Here is a 17,104-nt window from a genome sequence, read left to right as displayed (position 1 = left end):
TACACACACCGTTTAAATTACACTTTGTTTCTGTCCGAAAGCCATGTTGTAAAGCTGTACAAAGACAGACCCTTTAAGCTTATGTTTTGGGACAAACTTCATTGCTTCCAAATGAAGTTCAGGAATATCAACAAATCCAAAATATACTCATCCATAAACAAGGACAGATCACAAGTGCATCTATACATGCATGTTTGTGTATTTGATATCACTTCAAAATGTTTGTTCAATTCTCGCTAAGAAGAACGAGGCAGACGTCGGATATCTGCAGAGAAACTAACCAGTGTTCAGTGTAAAACCAAACTTTCAATTAAGTGAAAAACATTTAAAAACAGTTCATGAGCTGCATCTTGCACTCAACGGCTGAAGCCATAACAAGCAGTGAGATTAATATTCTTGCAACGTTTTTAAATAAACAATATCGCATACAAATGAACATATAACCTTCATTTCTTTTTGAAACAGAACTAAAACTTCAAGTAAGCTTGTGAAAGCATGCAGGTCAGAGCTCTATTAACAGCAACAGTACCGTAAAAGCTTTTAAAGCCATAGATATGGGCAATCAACATAAAATCATGTTTCGTTTTAGCACATTAAATCAAGTAAGAGGCATCTTGGGAGTTACACTAAATATAACTTGCCATTTTCATTTTTTGCTAACTTTTTTTTGGAGCAAACTACTGTTAGTTTAAACAAACTAGCGTAAGAAAAAAAACGTTTTCATTCATAAAAAATCCCTAATGAGTTTTTACAGCTGGTACAGGAGAAATTGTTTGGATCTGTCTGGAAAGTAAACACAATTTTAACTGTTGAAATGCAACAGGGTCAGAATGAAAAAAAAAAGAAGAGTTTAAAGCATGAGTCGTTAGAGAGTGTTGAGCATCAGAAGTCAGAGGTCTGCTGCGCCCGCGCCATCATCATCTCATGCTTGCGCAGATGGTTCACCAGTGACTGAACATACGTGAACACACACTTGGAGTCTGGTTTCTTACCCATGATCATCATGTCCTCCACCTCCAGCAGGGGCATGCAGTTAGCATAGGCCCTAATGAAAAGACAACCACAGACAAATTATAAAACAATGGAAACAATGTAAACTAAATGATGCTTTATATGCGGTCTACACTAACTCTGTGCAGTTGATATGCTTAACCAACAGGGTGCAGCACTGCCATTCGATACAGAGAGTTTACCATCTATGTACTGGAGAATAAAGCAACTCCTGCTGCTTTTGAAGCAGTACAGTTAAGATGTATTGACAGCATGCTGGCGATTACCACAGAAATTCATTTCGATTTGTTTGTGAAAAAAAGAATAACTGTGTAAAAATAAAAACTGTGTTTACAGTAATGCACCAACAACATAACTTGAGATGAGGCACTGCACCGAAATAAAATCACAAAATATTATACGTTAACATGAAATTGGTTATGAACTGTGTACAGTTCCAAATTTTCAGGATGATTTACACCAGGACATTTCATAATAGGGCGTGTACAAAATTTAAAGGGGGAAATACTTAAATAGAAACCAAATATGCATTTTTAAAAAAGTTGTACAAAATACATTGTAATACTCTTTAAATAATAAATAGAAAATATGTTTTTTTTTTTTTTACATTTTCCACAAAACTATATCATGCTCATTTAAATTATTTTCTCTACATAAAAATACAGAGCTCTTTTATATATTATGCAAGCGGATCATCATGGTATTTTAGTATCATTGATATATAGTTTTTAATATTTTGAATTATATTTTATTTTATATATTCTGTTTTTATTTCAATTTTAGGTAAAATCTTACTAACGTTGTTTTGTCATTTTTTTATTTAAAATGTGTCTAAATGGCTTTTATTAAATTCAATTTTTGAGTTTCATTTTTAGTACTTCAAATGTTTTACTTCAACTAGCTGAAATAAGCATTTACTAAAATAAAATATAACAACTTGCTTTATTTCAAATAATTAATTTATATATATATAGTTTTAGTTTGATAAGCCTGATGTGAGGGTCCTTGATAAAGCTTGGTATAAATGCACTTTTCTGTTTTTAAACCCTCCGAAATGCACAGCTCTATAGACTTCCACTGTAAGTGCATTACTGTTAGCTTCAAATGCTGTACTTCAACCAGCCGAAATAAACAGTAAAATATAACCACTTACTGTATTTCAAGTAATATGCATTACTGTAAACTTGTTTTAACAAAATTAGAAATGATGGAAGATGCTGTAGACAGAGGTTAAGTTGCACTGAATTCTGAATAATTTACCCATTGCTACTCTTCTAAGTCAGGCAAAAGGGAAATCTCTAGAAGTTGTGATAGCAAACATTCAGCACGTGCCAAGAACAAGCTTCTGTTTAGTGTCCGATGTGCTCTTTACACTGGTAGCTAAAGCAGTGTATTTGAGCAGGCCAAGCTTTGATGGGCTCATTTCACATCTCTATGAGCAGGACCATGTTTGGGCATCAGCGTATTCACTGCTTCAGTCTGTCGTTTCATACGCTTTCTCTCTGACAAAAGCGGGTGAGCTGGCAGACGCACAATATTTTGTTATGCTAATTGTCAGAAACTTACTAACAGCACGCTGATAAATACCAATTCCTGTCATGGTGCGCGTGTGAGACCCAAAGGCCTTACCTTTTAAGCTCAATGTCCAGGTGTGCTATAACTGAATCTAATATGTTGACTTTTATTTGGCACTTGAAATATCTGAAAATATCAAATCTGCTAATATATGATGTTTTCTCAACGTGAATTATTGCAGTGACTTTTAACCAGCTGGTGTTTTTCACCAGTTCACACAGGTGTAGGTGAGTAGTACTTGGCTCATCATGTAATATTAATATTTCTTCCCTGTGATGCAGCCTCTCTGTGTGAAATAAAACAGCTTTTATTAAATCTTCCTGTCATCTTGAGTAAAAAATTACAGTGTGTACCTTAAGGTTGCACTATATATTGAAATAAAATCAGTATCGTGATATGGCCGAATGGGTGTTTACACAACAATTTTCATCTCAAAACTTTTTATGCATTTTGACCATTCATTTACACGACAACAGGTGTTTTGGGGGCCTGAAAACGCAAACTAAAAAAAACAAAACAATGCCATTACCGTGACAATGTAAACTATAAAAACATGCATTTGTGAAAATGGTAACGTAATACACATGTATTATGTGTTCAGTCTATAGTCATGCTTATACACGCAGGCGTGTAGTGTTTCTTTACAAAAATACAACGCCAACTACTGGTCTCGTCTTTTTTTTATAAATTCGTGTGAACAGGGATCATTTTAAAAACATTGCTGAACTTTTAAAAAAACACAAAAGAATTTTTTTTGCATTTTTAGTACAATTGTTGTCATGTAATAATGTGATATATAATTAATTAAATATGTGCTGCATGTTTCAGAGTTAAGCACAGCTCTGTGTTCATTTACATGCATGCAGCTCATGATACAGAGTTTCTGAGTCTTAAAGCATCTTTGTTAATTAACTGTGAACTGAGGGATTCTGAGACACTTAAAACACTATCATGAGCTGCACGAGTAAATGAACACAGTGCTGTGCTTCAGTCTGAATCACGCTACAAATATATTTGCCAGCAAACCACCAAAATAAAAGCTCACTGGGTTAAATTTTGAAAGCAAAAGGTAAATATCAGTATTGCAATTTTACAGTGTACTATAAATACATTTTTACTGTACAATAATATTATTGCAATATATTTATTATGTTTAATATAAATATAAAAAACTTTTTTATAGTTTATTTATTTTTTTTAATTTTATAGTCATACTGAAAGAGTCAAAAAGGAAAACTGGCCTACTGTAGGAAAACTAAAGGCCTTTCCACACTGAGTGCGAAAAAGCGAAACGAATATCGGACGCGATGACACGCTGGAATAAAATAATACATTTCTATGGAGGCTTCCACATAGACAACGAACATTTGCGGACCGAAAATGCAAATGTTTTTTTTTGCACCAGTCCGACAAACCTTTTCAGTTTCGCAAAGCGAAAACACAGGCCGTCCAATAAGATTTGAGCTAGGATCACGTGACCGGAGCAGCTGCTGTTGCACAAAAGGGTTAGAGTGGTGGCGCTATTTGGAAAACCAGTGAAAACAAACACAGAAGAAGAGTATCCCGGATAAGAGAGTGGATGCTGAGTTCTTGTTATCATTGGTATTTGAGAACAGATTTATTCTCACATATTCTTTATACAGAATAACATTTCTAATAATTCTCCACTGAATCGTGATCTGGAGAGCACTGTCCGTTTTCTTCCACGTGTGCGAGTGTTATGAGTCAGAACGCGTTGACTCTCTAGTCTAGATCTTCCATATTAAAAAAAATAGAGTGAAACATTTTTCTACACATGAAATATGAAAGCAGATAGACATGATTATGACGATATATTTTCTGTATGTGTTTTGTATGCAGCTTATGGTATTTTTTATAGCAATAAAGGATGTTTATGACAAATATTAGCAGTGTAGCGTTATTAAACATACAAAGAGTGCATGTATCTGCTTATTATAGAATCAAAATCAACTATAAATCACAATCGGAAGCTATTACAAGCACTCGATGATGGTTTAAAGTGGGTAAGCAAATACATTTTCAAGTGTACCTTGATGCTAATTGTACTTCTAATTATATTTTAGGATGTAGCCTATTCTTGTAAGCATTATGTATAGTTTGTGTTTCTGGTGTAGAGCCAAACTTTGTTTATCTTAATTTAGATGTTAAATCCATATACGAGATACATATCTGAGGAAAAATGCATTGTTGGTAAGCGCCACCTAGCGTGCAGGCGTGAATTAGCAGAAGGCGAACAATCGTTTTGCGCTCGGTGTGAAAGCACCGTTCGTCTGCGATTCGCCACGCTTTTTCGCATCGCGCTCAGTGTGGAAAGGCCTTTAAGCAGAATTTTTTTATAACTCTGTTCACTTTATAGTTACAGAAAGGTTTCAGTCAGTACTTCTGAAGAATAAACCCAAATTTTTCATTTTTACCGAACCTGCACAGCCCTAAAAGTATGGTCCACACTCCAAAAAAAATACAAATACAAATACAAATAAAATACAATAAAATAAAATAAAGTCTTTAGAGTAAAAAAAGCTTTATGCAGATATGCTTACCAACAAAATCACCCCATCATTCTAAAATAATTATTAATTCTTTCCAAATATAGCTATTTTATCTGGTGAAAATTCCTGTATTTTTTTCATATTGCAAAATCTAATCACAGAAAAACAAAATATTGCACTGTCACCCAAGATTGTGCAGCCCTATAGTACACCTTTAACATAATGCCACTTGTTTTGATATTTTAATATCTAACGCAGTGATATTCATATATTTTTAGTGTGCAAATACTTTTTGGGGGTCACTATATATGATATTACTGATTTAATGTGTCTATTTTATTCATGTGTGTTCATTTTAATTCAGCAATAAAAATCTATTTCTCCAAACAATTAAAACCATATCAATTTTAAAATGTAAAATCCCTCCCGATTCTCTAATTGTCAGTCTCTTCTTGATCATTACTACTACTTTGATTTCTTTTTATTTTACTATCTATTTTTTCATTGAATGTTAGAAGTTTTAACGGTTAGTTTGCTCCATCTTGTTTCATTCTTGCCAGTCCCAAGATTGACTGAACTTTCAGTTTCTCCTCAAAGATCTGATCTGGCTCTCACCATTTTGACCCTAGGAGGAGTTTTTGGTTTTGACCAAGCCCTTCTGCACCAATCCCCTGTAGAACTCCTGGAGGTACGTGTACACGCACTTCCAGTCCGGCTCCCGCATCCGCACCATATCCTCCACATCCAAAAGCTGAGGACAGTCTGCCAGCTTCCTACTCTCACGTCGAGGTGGGGGACAGAGGAAGGGAAGAAGACAGAAAAAGGACAGAAACAAGTGGGATATACAAAGCCAGTGAGGAGAGAGAAATGAGACACAAGACAAAATCAGAAAGCCAACATTAAACTCTGTGATGACAGCATATGTAACTGTGTTTTCATGCCTCACATTCATAACAAATATATGTGCAAAGACAAACAACATCAAAAAGAGCAACAATGCATCCATTCTGTGATCTCATTATGCAAATGTGACTGTGAACAACAACATACAGTATGGAGACAATAACAGCAATGCAAAAAGTGATGACTAAACATGTAACCCTTCGTCTCCAGACAAACACTGTTTGTCTGACTGTAAAACAGCCTGTAGAAGCTCAGTGATGGGATCATGCTGGAGCGGTGGAGAGTGACCTCTTTAAATGCACACATCTGTTAATGCTTGTAAAGTTCCACCAGGAACTGAGTGAACAGCAGATTTCAAGTTTTAAAACAAATTTAAAACTTTAAACAAAGCCTTATTTTTTTAAATAAGGAGTTCCACTATTCAACATAAACAGTCGGTGAGATCTGAATTTCTGAATCTCAATGTCGTCCATTGGTGTATCACTAAAGGTGCTTTAGTGGTTTATCATTTCTATCTGAAAGTGTGATTTTTTGCATCCTTTTCCAACTACTATTGCCCACAACTCTAAACATCGGAAGGGGAGCAGTTTGACACCATTCTCATTTGACTTTTTCCAGTCAAAAGTCAGAGTATGAGAGGTTGAAGCTGTCACAGAATGTAATGATTTAATACATATAGAGAGATGCTAATGTTTACAACCAAACAAAATCACTTAATTGAAATACTGTTATCTCAATTTTGGCTTACTGTCTTACTTCAGACTAGGGCTGGGCAATAAAACGGTAACAATAATTATCAAAAGATATTTTGTTCTCTATAAAATGACAAAACATGATTGCTAAATGTTTGATATGTTTATGCACCAAAAATGGAACAAAACAGCATTATCGGCGCCACATGGACCAATTATCGGCTTTGCTCAAACGGCTTTTACATGCATATACCATGGTTTCACTGTAGTAACACTAACTGCACCATGGTATTGTGGCAGAAATATGGCATATGCAATATGGAATTTTATAAATAATGTTCTTTTTAGCAGCATCATATGACCCCTTTAATGTAGGCGTATTAAATGAGTATTGGTTTTTATTAATCTATAGCATTTATGTATTTGTATTTATACTAAATGTATTTAGGCTACTGTTTTTTTTATATACAAATACAAATATTGTTACATTTGACCATGGTAGTGAGGTGCTGAGTGTGATTTTACCTTTGGTTATCATGATCTAATTATGATACTATAGATCAGGGGTTTTCAACCTTTTAGGACATGCGCCCCCCCAAGGTGGTCTAATTTCACTCGCGCCCCCCCAACATCCAACAACCCCAAAACAACGGACTGTGCTTACAAGAATACTTGTCAAGACAGCCATTGGTATTCACCTGCTGTCTGAGAAGGCTATCTGTTTGTGCACTTCAGGTGTGAGCGGTGCGCATAGAAACACTATCACAGCAGCGTGACCAGGGTTGCCAGGTTTTCACAACAAAACCCGCCTAATTGCTACTCAAAACTACAAAACGCGGCAAGCGGGAAAACCGTGGACTTGGCAACACTGATACTCGAGTCAACTCTGCACTAACTGTCGACTAGCAGTGGGAGTCAGATTGCCCCCTAGTGGATGGCTAAAGATTTGTTAACTCATATTCATAAATTCTCAAGGGAACATCTCTGAGTTAACTGATGCTCGCGCCCCCCTGGGGGGGCGCGCCCCACAGGTTGAAAACCCCTGCTATAGATGACTAATTGTTCATTTAAATAAAAGTACAGTCCTAACTCAAACAGTCAGAATATTTACATTTTACCCTATAACTATACGGTTGTTACAGTTTTTACAGATGTTACCATTTTTGTTAATGAAGATAAATTTACATCTGCATCATGCCATAAAAGTCAGGGAGCACAAACCTGTTTCATGACTTGAAACAATACCAGCCATTAGAATGCAGAAACTAATAAATTAATTTCTCTATTAGGATATTTTGTTAAGGAAATAAGACAAAAAGGATTTTACTTCAGGTTACTCATGCATATTTTGATGTAGAAAAATATTTTATAATTATACATTTTTTGAATATTGAATATTTTTGAATATTGTACAGATTTGTGAAATGTTCACCTGTTTAGCAAGTGTTTATCATGTTCTGACAAAAAAAAAAAAAGTTTAAAACCACAATTAACTGTCTGGTTTCTACAACTTTCACTCATGGGAAGTAATCTGCCTTTAAACTTAAAACAAACTTAAAAGATTTTACATTTAGAGTGATAATTATCAATATCGACTGATATGATACATTTTATCATGATAATTTTTTTGGGCCATATCACCCAGCTCTACTTAGTTTAGACAACAACATTCCATGAAGCAAATTCATTAGTTTTCAATGAGAGTTGAAATTCTGAGAGCTGAGTCCGAAATTCTCGTCTGAAATTTTCGCAAGTTAAAAAATAAACACGACCTCACGTTGTGTCAATCACGTTTACACACTGCCTCCGAAACTTTCGTCCATCATAAAAAAAATTCAGATCATGTTAGATTTTCTGCGTTTTCGCATCGGTAGCAAGCATTTTGATAGGAAAGGATGACGAATACGAAAAAAAAAAAAACTAAAAAACGCATATGAAAATTTCGGACTCAGTGTGCAAGGACCTTAAATAATTGAAAATTGACGTAATGTGGCAACTACCATTGGAAATGATGACAGCAGAGCTCGTGATCTGCCAGAGATCACTGAATGCTGCAGGACTAGCAAACAACAGTACAGAGGCTTAAATAACTGAATATGAATTCACCTTCAGGCCACAACAGCAATTACAGATGGTGCCTTTAATGATGACAGTTGGGGTAGGGAGATAAACCAGTACTCACAGTCAGGTGGAGGAAAATGAAATGAGAAAGTGTCAGCTAATATTTACCTGGACACAGACTGACCAAAGGGGAAGCAGGTTAAGGCCTATTCTCAGGTCAGAGAACAATACTGACTTTGAGTAATGCTCTTCTGTTAGCAGACACTATTCTGGGGAAACTCGTGAGCGTTCAGCTGGATGTTTCTCATTTAGAAATGCATGAATGTTAGGTTAACTGGGAAACGAAAAAGGAAATAAGCAAATTTAAATCAATTTAAAAAGCTAGTAATTAAAGTTTATTTATTTAAGTGGAACGAACTCAAGGAAATGACAGCTATTAAAAGGTGATTAATCTGAGAGGACTGGAGATGCAGATCAGAAGAACTTGTTAAAAATTTTGGCTGTATTAAAACAGGCTCAGAAACAAAGCAACACATTTACTTTTTAGTTACTCAGCAAGGATGCATTAAATTAATCAAAAAAGACAGTAAAGATATTTCTAATGTTATAAATGATTCTATTTAAAATAATGCATCACGATTTCCACAAAAACATTATTAACATTGATAATAATCAGAAATGATTTTTGAGCAGCAAATCAGCATATTAGAATGATTTCTGAATGATCATGTGACACTAAAGACTGGAGTAATGATGCTGAAATTTCAGCTTTGATCACAGGAATAAATTACATTTTTAAATATATTCACATAAAAACTGTTACTCTAAATGGTAATAATATTTCACAATATTACTGTTTATACTGTATTTTTGATCAAATAAATGCAGCCTTGGTGAGCAGAAGTGACATCTTTCAAAAACATTTTTTTTTTAATCCTACAGAGCCCAAACTATGTATATGAAGGCAGGTTACTAGAACAAACTGACACTGAGTATTTGCCTAAGTGTGTTATTTGGAGTTTGACAATACTACAAACATGGGGGAATTCACTAAGAATCAGTTGCGCCTGCTGATAGCATAATTTATTTGCACACGCTCTCTGCATGGTTTCAAAATCTGATTCAAAAAATAAATCATTCAAAATAGGTAATGCCACAAAAAAGCCTACAAAAATAAGAGCTGAACACAATTTGCAAGGCATATCTCAAGACGGTTCTGAGCAGTAGGCTGTAGCGGATGCAGCAGACCACCTCAATCTGGCATTGTTTACTGAGATTGTACAGCCTCGCTCCACCGCTGTGATATCCAGGCACTTGATCAGCTCAAGATGCAGAAAGTGCGCATAACACGTCTGGATATTTGCCTGGTTATAATGGAATTAAAACAATGTGCACAAACACTTGTACACAAACAACTGTTTGCTGCCAGCTTTCCATCTGAGGTAACAGCAACACATTAACTGCATGAGGCCGATGTTTCTAAAACACCTTATTCGCACAGAAGAGACTGTGTGTGTGTGTTTTGTCACTAAAGAATAACATTCTTACATAAATTGTGACATTAAATGCAACATGTTAATGTAAGAATGCATTGATGAACATGCTATACGAACACACAACTGGTTGAGCTCGACGTCAGAAGCAACTGTTTATAGTGAATTCGCCCCGTAGTGCAGAAAGTCAAATTTGAATTGCATTTCTGTCTGTCATTTTATTGGTTCTTAATTCTTTTGTAGGGATGTAACGATTAACCGCAAGCCGGTTGAAAATCTATTCAAATATGTGACAATTCAAATCGGTTGAGATGCTAAACAAATCGCGATTCAATTAGGGGTAGGAGTTTATATGAATGTATGTCTGAGGGGAACATACTGTCTTTAGAAAAGTTTAGATTGTATTTTTTATTTTCATCAGCACAGACAAAGCCTTATTTAGTTTATATGAAGAGATTTCTTTTAATAGGGTTACTTATTTATTTGATTTGGGGCTTGTTTTAAAATTTCAATTTAGTTTTGTTATTTACATTTACATTATATTTAAATTTTGTTATTTAGCAGACGCTTTTATCTAAAGCGACTTACAAATGAGGACAATAGAAGCAATCAAAACCAACAAAAGGGCAATAATATGCAAGTGCTATATTAGTATATTATTATAGTGTTATATTTCAATTTCACAAAGAAACGTGCAGCATTTTGTCCAAGCAATAATAAAAGGACACATTTAATTTATAATTTATCTTAAATCTCATTTTGTAAAAAAAATTGTGAATCGAATCGTGAAAGCAAAATCGTAAATTGAATCGAATTGCGAGTTGACTGAATCGTTACATCCCTATTCTTTTGTATGTGTTTGATCATGTGATATATGCGACTCTGGACTCACTCTGCCGTGCTGAAGGCCACCTCAAAGTTCTGCCTGCGGTTTGCGGGACTGAGGCTGGAGTAATCGAAGGCCTCTGGAAAGAAGTTATGTACCAGAGCACAGAATGCCATGCCATTACTCCAGCTGGAGGAGAAGTTCTGGATATCCACATTCTTCATGAAATGGAGGAGAGAGAATCAATATGAAGACAGAGAGCAACGATTGCCAATAAGAACATACACTACCGTTCAACCATTTGGGGTCAGTAAGATTTTTAAATGATTTTGGAAAAAACGTCTCTTCTGCTCACCAAGGCTGCATTTATTTGATCAGAAATACAGTAAAAACCGTAATATTATTACAATTCAAAATAACTGTTTTCTATTTGAATATATTTTAAAATGAAATGTATTCCTGCGATGCAAAGCTGAATTTTCAGCATCATTACTCCAGTCTTCAGTGGCACATAATCCTTCAGAAATCATTCTAATATTATGCTGATTTGCTGCTCAAGAAACCTTTCTGATTATTATCAATGTTGAAAACAGTTGTACAGCTTCATATTTTTGTGGAAACCATGATACATTTAATTTTTCACGATTCTTTGATAAATAAAAAGTTAAAAAGAGCGGCATTTATTTTAAATAGAAATGTTTTGTAACGTTATAAATGTGTTTACTAACACTTTTGATCAATCTAACGCATCCTTGCCAAAAAAAAGTATTAATTTCCTTATAAATAACTTACTGACCCCAGGCATTTGAATGGTAGCGTAATTAAACAAATGCAGCAAATCTTAAAGAATGAGTGAATAATGACTTCTGTTTCAGTCTGTTCCTCATATGAAGCTACTTTAGTACTTTCTACAGCACACCAATGAACTATATTTCAAGTTTGAGGACTGTTTTTAGGGCAGTTTTGTGGTGCTTTGTCATTTTTGGAGCTTGATAGCCCTATATCTCATTCACTATTAATTGTAAGCACATGCTAAATAACTGTGTTTTATGAAAGAAAGAAAGTCCAAAATGCTTTGGAACAACTTAAGGGTGAGCAAATGATGATTGAGGTTTCATTTTTCATTCAGGATCTGATTTTCTCCAGTTACCTCATAGGAACGGGTCTTCGATCTGCACCAGTCCAGCAGCATCTGTTTGATGGAGTTCGCATTGGGGACACCAAAGCTTGTGGAGCGCTGCACCTTGTTTACTTGAGTAATGGCTGAGTTGCTACAGTCAGAAAGAGAAATGCTGTTGAACAGGTGGTATTTCTGTGAGCTAAATGAGCCTGAAAGTGTGTGAAAACCACAGGCTCACCCTCCAGAGCCTCCAGTGTTCTCGAGCTTCTCGATCATGGCTTTTCGTGCCTGTGCTGCAGATGTTTTGGGTAACGTCTGAGCCCTCATCAGCTCCGATCTCTCCGCCTGTCTGCGCTCAAGAGCTGATGTTCTGCTGGAGCTACGAGATGTGTTGTCCTCACGGTCAAAAACACTGAAAGAAACAGAGAGGAAAAGTATATAAGAAAGAATACATTACAGAATAAATCACCCAACTATGACGAAAGACCTTAAACGTCCTCAGACTCGACGCTAACGCAGGTTGCCAGATTGAGGACAAGCAACAGGAACAGAATGGAAGGCAACAAGCCTTGCACTATAAGGTGATGAGTTGATTTATCGGAGTTTTAATATATTTTAATATTTTTAGGTCGGGTAGAATCTGCAGTCTCTGACCCAGTTCGTTGGCTGGCATGCAGACACATGACTCGGCACATAGACAACTGGCAACCCTGGTTGGCTAAATTGGCAGTGTGCGAAATCACAGACCAAAACAAAAAAACAGACAATCTGACACAGAACACACATTTCAATGTAGAATAACTGGCTTTAGCTAAGTTTTTTTAGAGAAACAATATGTGAACTTGCATGTTTCCTAAATAACATTTTGCATTTTTATGTTTTAGTACAGTCCAAAAAAAATACAAACAGCACCTTTACTAAATCTGTTTAAAATCTGAAGATTTGTAGTCAGTGTGCTGCTTCATATTTTTGTGGAAACTGTGATACACAACCCCCTACATTGCGAGTAAATCACTCGCATATGCGACAAAATCTTCACTCTGGCGACTAAATGATGTCTAACATTAGCCAATGGCTAATATTATTTAGCAGATGCTTTTATCCAAAGCGACTTACAAATGAGGACAATAGAAGCAATCAAAACCAACAAAAGGGCAATAATATGCAAGTGCTATATTAGTATATTATTATAGTGTTATATTTCAATTTCACAAAGAAACGTGCAGCATTTTGTCCAAGCAATAATAAAAGGACACATTTAATTTATAATTTGTTTTAAATCTCATTTTGTAAAAAAAATTGTGAATCGAATCGTGAAAGCAAAATCGTAAATTGAATCGAATTGCGAGTTGACTGAATCGTTACATCCCTATTCTTTTGTATGTGTTTGATCATGTGATATATGCGACTCTGGACTCACTCTGCCGTGCTGAAGGCCACCTCAAAGTTCTGCCTGCGGTTTGCGGGACTGAGGCTGGAGTAATCGAAGGCCTCTGGAAAGAAGTTATGTACCAGAGCACAGAATGCCATGCCATTACTCCAGCTGGAGGAGAAGTTCTGGATATCCACATTCTTCATGAAATGGAGGAGAGAGAATCAATATGAAGACAGAGAGCAACGATTGCCAATAAGAACATACACTACCGTTCAACCATTTGGGGTCAGTAAGATTTTTAAATGATTTTGGAAAAAACGTCTCTTCTGCTCACCAAGGCTGCATTTATTTGATCAGAAATACAGTAAAAACCGTAATATTATTACAATTCAAAATAACTGTTTTCTATTTGAATATATTTTAAAATGAAATGTATTCCTGCGATGCAAAGCTGAATTTTCAGCATCATTACTCCAGTCTTCAGTGGCACATAATCCTTCAGAAATCATTCTAATATTATGCTGATTTGCTGCTCAAGAAACCTTTCTGATTATTATCAATGTTGAAAACAGTTGTACAGCTTCATATTTTTGTGGAAACCATGATACATTTAATTTTTCACGATTCTTTGATAAATAAAAAGTTAAAAAGAGCGGCATTTATTTTAAATAGAAATGTTTTGTAACGTTATAAATGTGTTTACTAACACTTTTGATCAATCTAACGCATCCTTGCCAAAAAAAAGTATTAATTTCCTTATAAATAACTTACTGACCCCAGGCATTTGAATGGTAGCGTAATTAAACAAATGCAGCAAATCTTAAAGAATGAGTGAATAATGACTTCTGTTTCAGTCTGTTCCTCATATGAAGCTACTTTAGTACTTTCTACAGCACACCAATGAACTATATTTCAAGTTTGAGGACTGTTTTTAGGGCAGTTTTGTGGTGCTTTGTCATTTTTGGAGCTTGATAGCCCTATATCTCATTCACTATTAATTGTAAGCACATGCTAAATAACTGTGTTTTATGAAAGAAAGAAAGTCCAAAATGCTTTGGAACAACTTAAGGGTGAGCATTTTAGTTTTTATCTGACCATAGAACCCAGTTCTGTTTGAAGTTCCAGTAGTGTCTGGCAAATTAATATGCTGGAGTTTGTTTTTGGATGAGAGCATTTTCTTTTCTTTATTTTTTTTTCTTGAAAACCTTCCAAACAACGTCTGGTGTAGGTGCTGTTTAACTATTTTTTTTTAGGCTATCTGACCCCAAGACTCAACTAATCTCTGCTATTCTGCAGCTGTGGTCCTTGGAGAGCCTTTAACCACTCAAACTCTCCTCCTCACTGTGCATTAGGACAATATAGACACAGGTCCTCTTCCAGGAAGGTTTGTAACATCGGGGTGCTGTGTGTACATTAATGAGGGAAAAAAATTAACTTAAATGATTTTAGCAAATGGCTGCAATATAACAAAGAGTGAAAAATTTAAGGGGGTCTGAATACTTTCCGTACCCACTGTATATATCAGTCTGGCGAGTAAACAAAAAAAAATTACTAGTCAATGGCGATTCAATTGCCAAGGTGTCCGTAGAGGGTTGATACAGTACATTTACATTGTGTGCATATTTCAAGTTGAGGACTGTTGAATGATTTTGAACTGTTAAATGACAAATTCACTTTTAATTGTAAGCACATGCTAAATAACTGTGTTTTATGAAACAAAGAAAGTCCAAAATGCTTAGGAACAACTTGAGTGTGAGCAAATGATTATTGAAGTTTCATTTTTCATTCAGGATCTGATTTTCTCCAGCATTTATTTGAAATAGAAATCTTTTGTAACATTATAACAATCTTTACTGTCACTTCTGATCAATTTAATGCATTGTTGCTGAATAAAAGTATTAATTTCTTTTAAAGAAAAAAATCTTATTGACCTCAAACTTTTGAACAGTAGTGTATGTACAGTAGGATGGGATTTCATTTTATGTTGGTATTACATTAACTGGCATTACTGTGTTATATAAGGCCTGAATAGTTATTTGGGAATTATTTTAAAATGAACTACGGTGTATAAAATAAGGCCAGGACCAAAAAAGGGTTCATGTTGACTTTAAAGCACTCACCTGCCAACCTTCCTAGTGGACGTGGTGCTGGAGTAACTGTAGGATTTTGTTTGCACTGTGCCTGCTGGTGAGATAATAAGAGAAAAGTGGGTTTGACATGGGTGCTGGTAGAAAGTAAGACTGAATACTGAGCACAAACAGAATAAACTTACTGTCTGTCTTTTGAACATAGCTGGATTCCATGATAGTGCTGCGGGACGTCCTGCCATTATCATCTGCACACACAAGCAATGACAGTGTCACAATCAAATTACACACAGAACAAGAGGCTCTTGTTGAAGGATCAGGCAGCAGTAAAAAACCGGACCCCCCAGCTGTAAGTGTTGTTACTCATTTTAAAATGGCCAGCCAATCATAAGAGAGAAGTATTTTACTATAACACTACAATATTTTCCCATTTTTATTGAATGAAGAGATTCTTCGAAATTTCCATTTTTACATAAACTACAGAAAACCCACTGTGATGAACGAAAGAAAATATATATTTTTGTTCGATATGACAAATTTTAGTTGAATACATCCTTACATGAAATTTATAAGAGGTAACAATTTAGTTTAGGGAACAATACTAGCTGTTTATTAGCATGCATATTACTACCACATTGGCCATTTATTAGTACTTACAAAGCACATATTAATGCCCTATCCTGCATGACCATAATCTAGAATCCTACCCCAACTACCTTACTAACTATTAATAGGCAGCAAATTCTGATTTTATTGAGGCAAAAGTCATAGTTAATAGTTAGTGAGAATTGGACCTAAAAATAAAGTGTGACCATATAAGAACATTTAATCTAAAAATGACCAGTATTAAGTTAAATAAAATCAATGGATTTAATTACATACTTTTTAAGTATTTGTTTGCATTTACCAACACAAATCAGTCCTAAAAGTGTGTGAGATATAGGGCTGTGTATCACCAGCAAAGTCACGATACGATACGTATCACGATACAGAGGCCACGATACGATACGTATCACGATACAGGACTGCACTGAAATTCACCTCAGCAGAATTGAGAAAAACAGCTGTTTATTAAACGCTGCTTACTATAGTGCCATTTCTAACTATTGGCAGAGCAGGCAGTTGACCTCTGCATTATGAAGGACCTCCATAACTGTACCACAGTACAATATAGGTAATGGCATATGTTTCATGTTTACATTGTGCACTCCCCACCAGGTACAATATTCTGATTGTTTGCATCTTGTTTTTAAGCCCATAAATAATAATGTACTCGTTCTAATAAATGTATATTGTAATGTACTCATTCTAATATATTTGTAAAAAATCATTTACATTGCTGGTAGGTTATAATTGCACAAATCAACACACTCTCCACGTTTAAAAAATAAAAATAAAAATGAGAAGCGTTCTAAACTAATGCGCTGTCTTCACTGTATCTAATGCACACA

The 17,104-nt window shown here is 35.2% G+C and overlaps 1 protein-coding gene across 4 annotated transcripts in view; it reads right to left on the bottom strand.

The window, feature by feature from the left end:
* The window catches only part of LOC107739992 (smoothelin-like), a 74,500-nt gene that overhangs the window by 446 nt on the left and 56,950 nt on the right, over positions 1–17,104 (bottom strand). For 2 of the 4 annotated variants that reach the window (XM_016552262.1, XM_016552264.1), the window contains 7 exons: positions 15,839–15,901; positions 15,687–15,750; positions 12,430–12,603; positions 12,222–12,342; positions 11,138–11,289; positions 5,712–5,869; positions 963–1,045 (listed from right to left, as the gene is read on the bottom strand). In XM_016552262.1, coding sequence (XP_016407748.1) covers positions 5,722–5,869; positions 11,138–11,289; positions 12,222–12,342; positions 12,430–12,603; positions 15,687–15,750; positions 15,839–15,901 — 722 coding nt within the window. In that variant the 3' untranslated portion in view covers positions 963–1,045; positions 5,712–5,721. Of the gene's footprint in view, positions 1,046–5,711; positions 5,870–11,137; positions 11,290–12,221; positions 12,343–12,429; positions 12,604–15,686; positions 15,751–15,838; positions 15,902–17,104 lie in introns of all 4 variants that reach the window. The other 2 variants (XM_016552261.1, XM_016552263.1) reach the window with 1 other exon arrangement.

Source organism: Sinocyclocheilus rhinocerous, unplaced genomic scaffold, assembly GCF_001515625.1.
Source record: "Sinocyclocheilus rhinocerous isolate Xijiao unplaced genomic scaffold, SAMN03320098_v1.1 scaffold285, whole genome shotgun sequence".
NCBI lineage: Eukaryota > Metazoa > Chordata > Actinopteri > Cypriniformes > Cyprinidae > Sinocyclocheilus > Sinocyclocheilus rhinocerous.
Note: the sequence above shows the minus strand (reverse complement) of the source record. Positions and strands in the feature narration are given on the sequence as shown.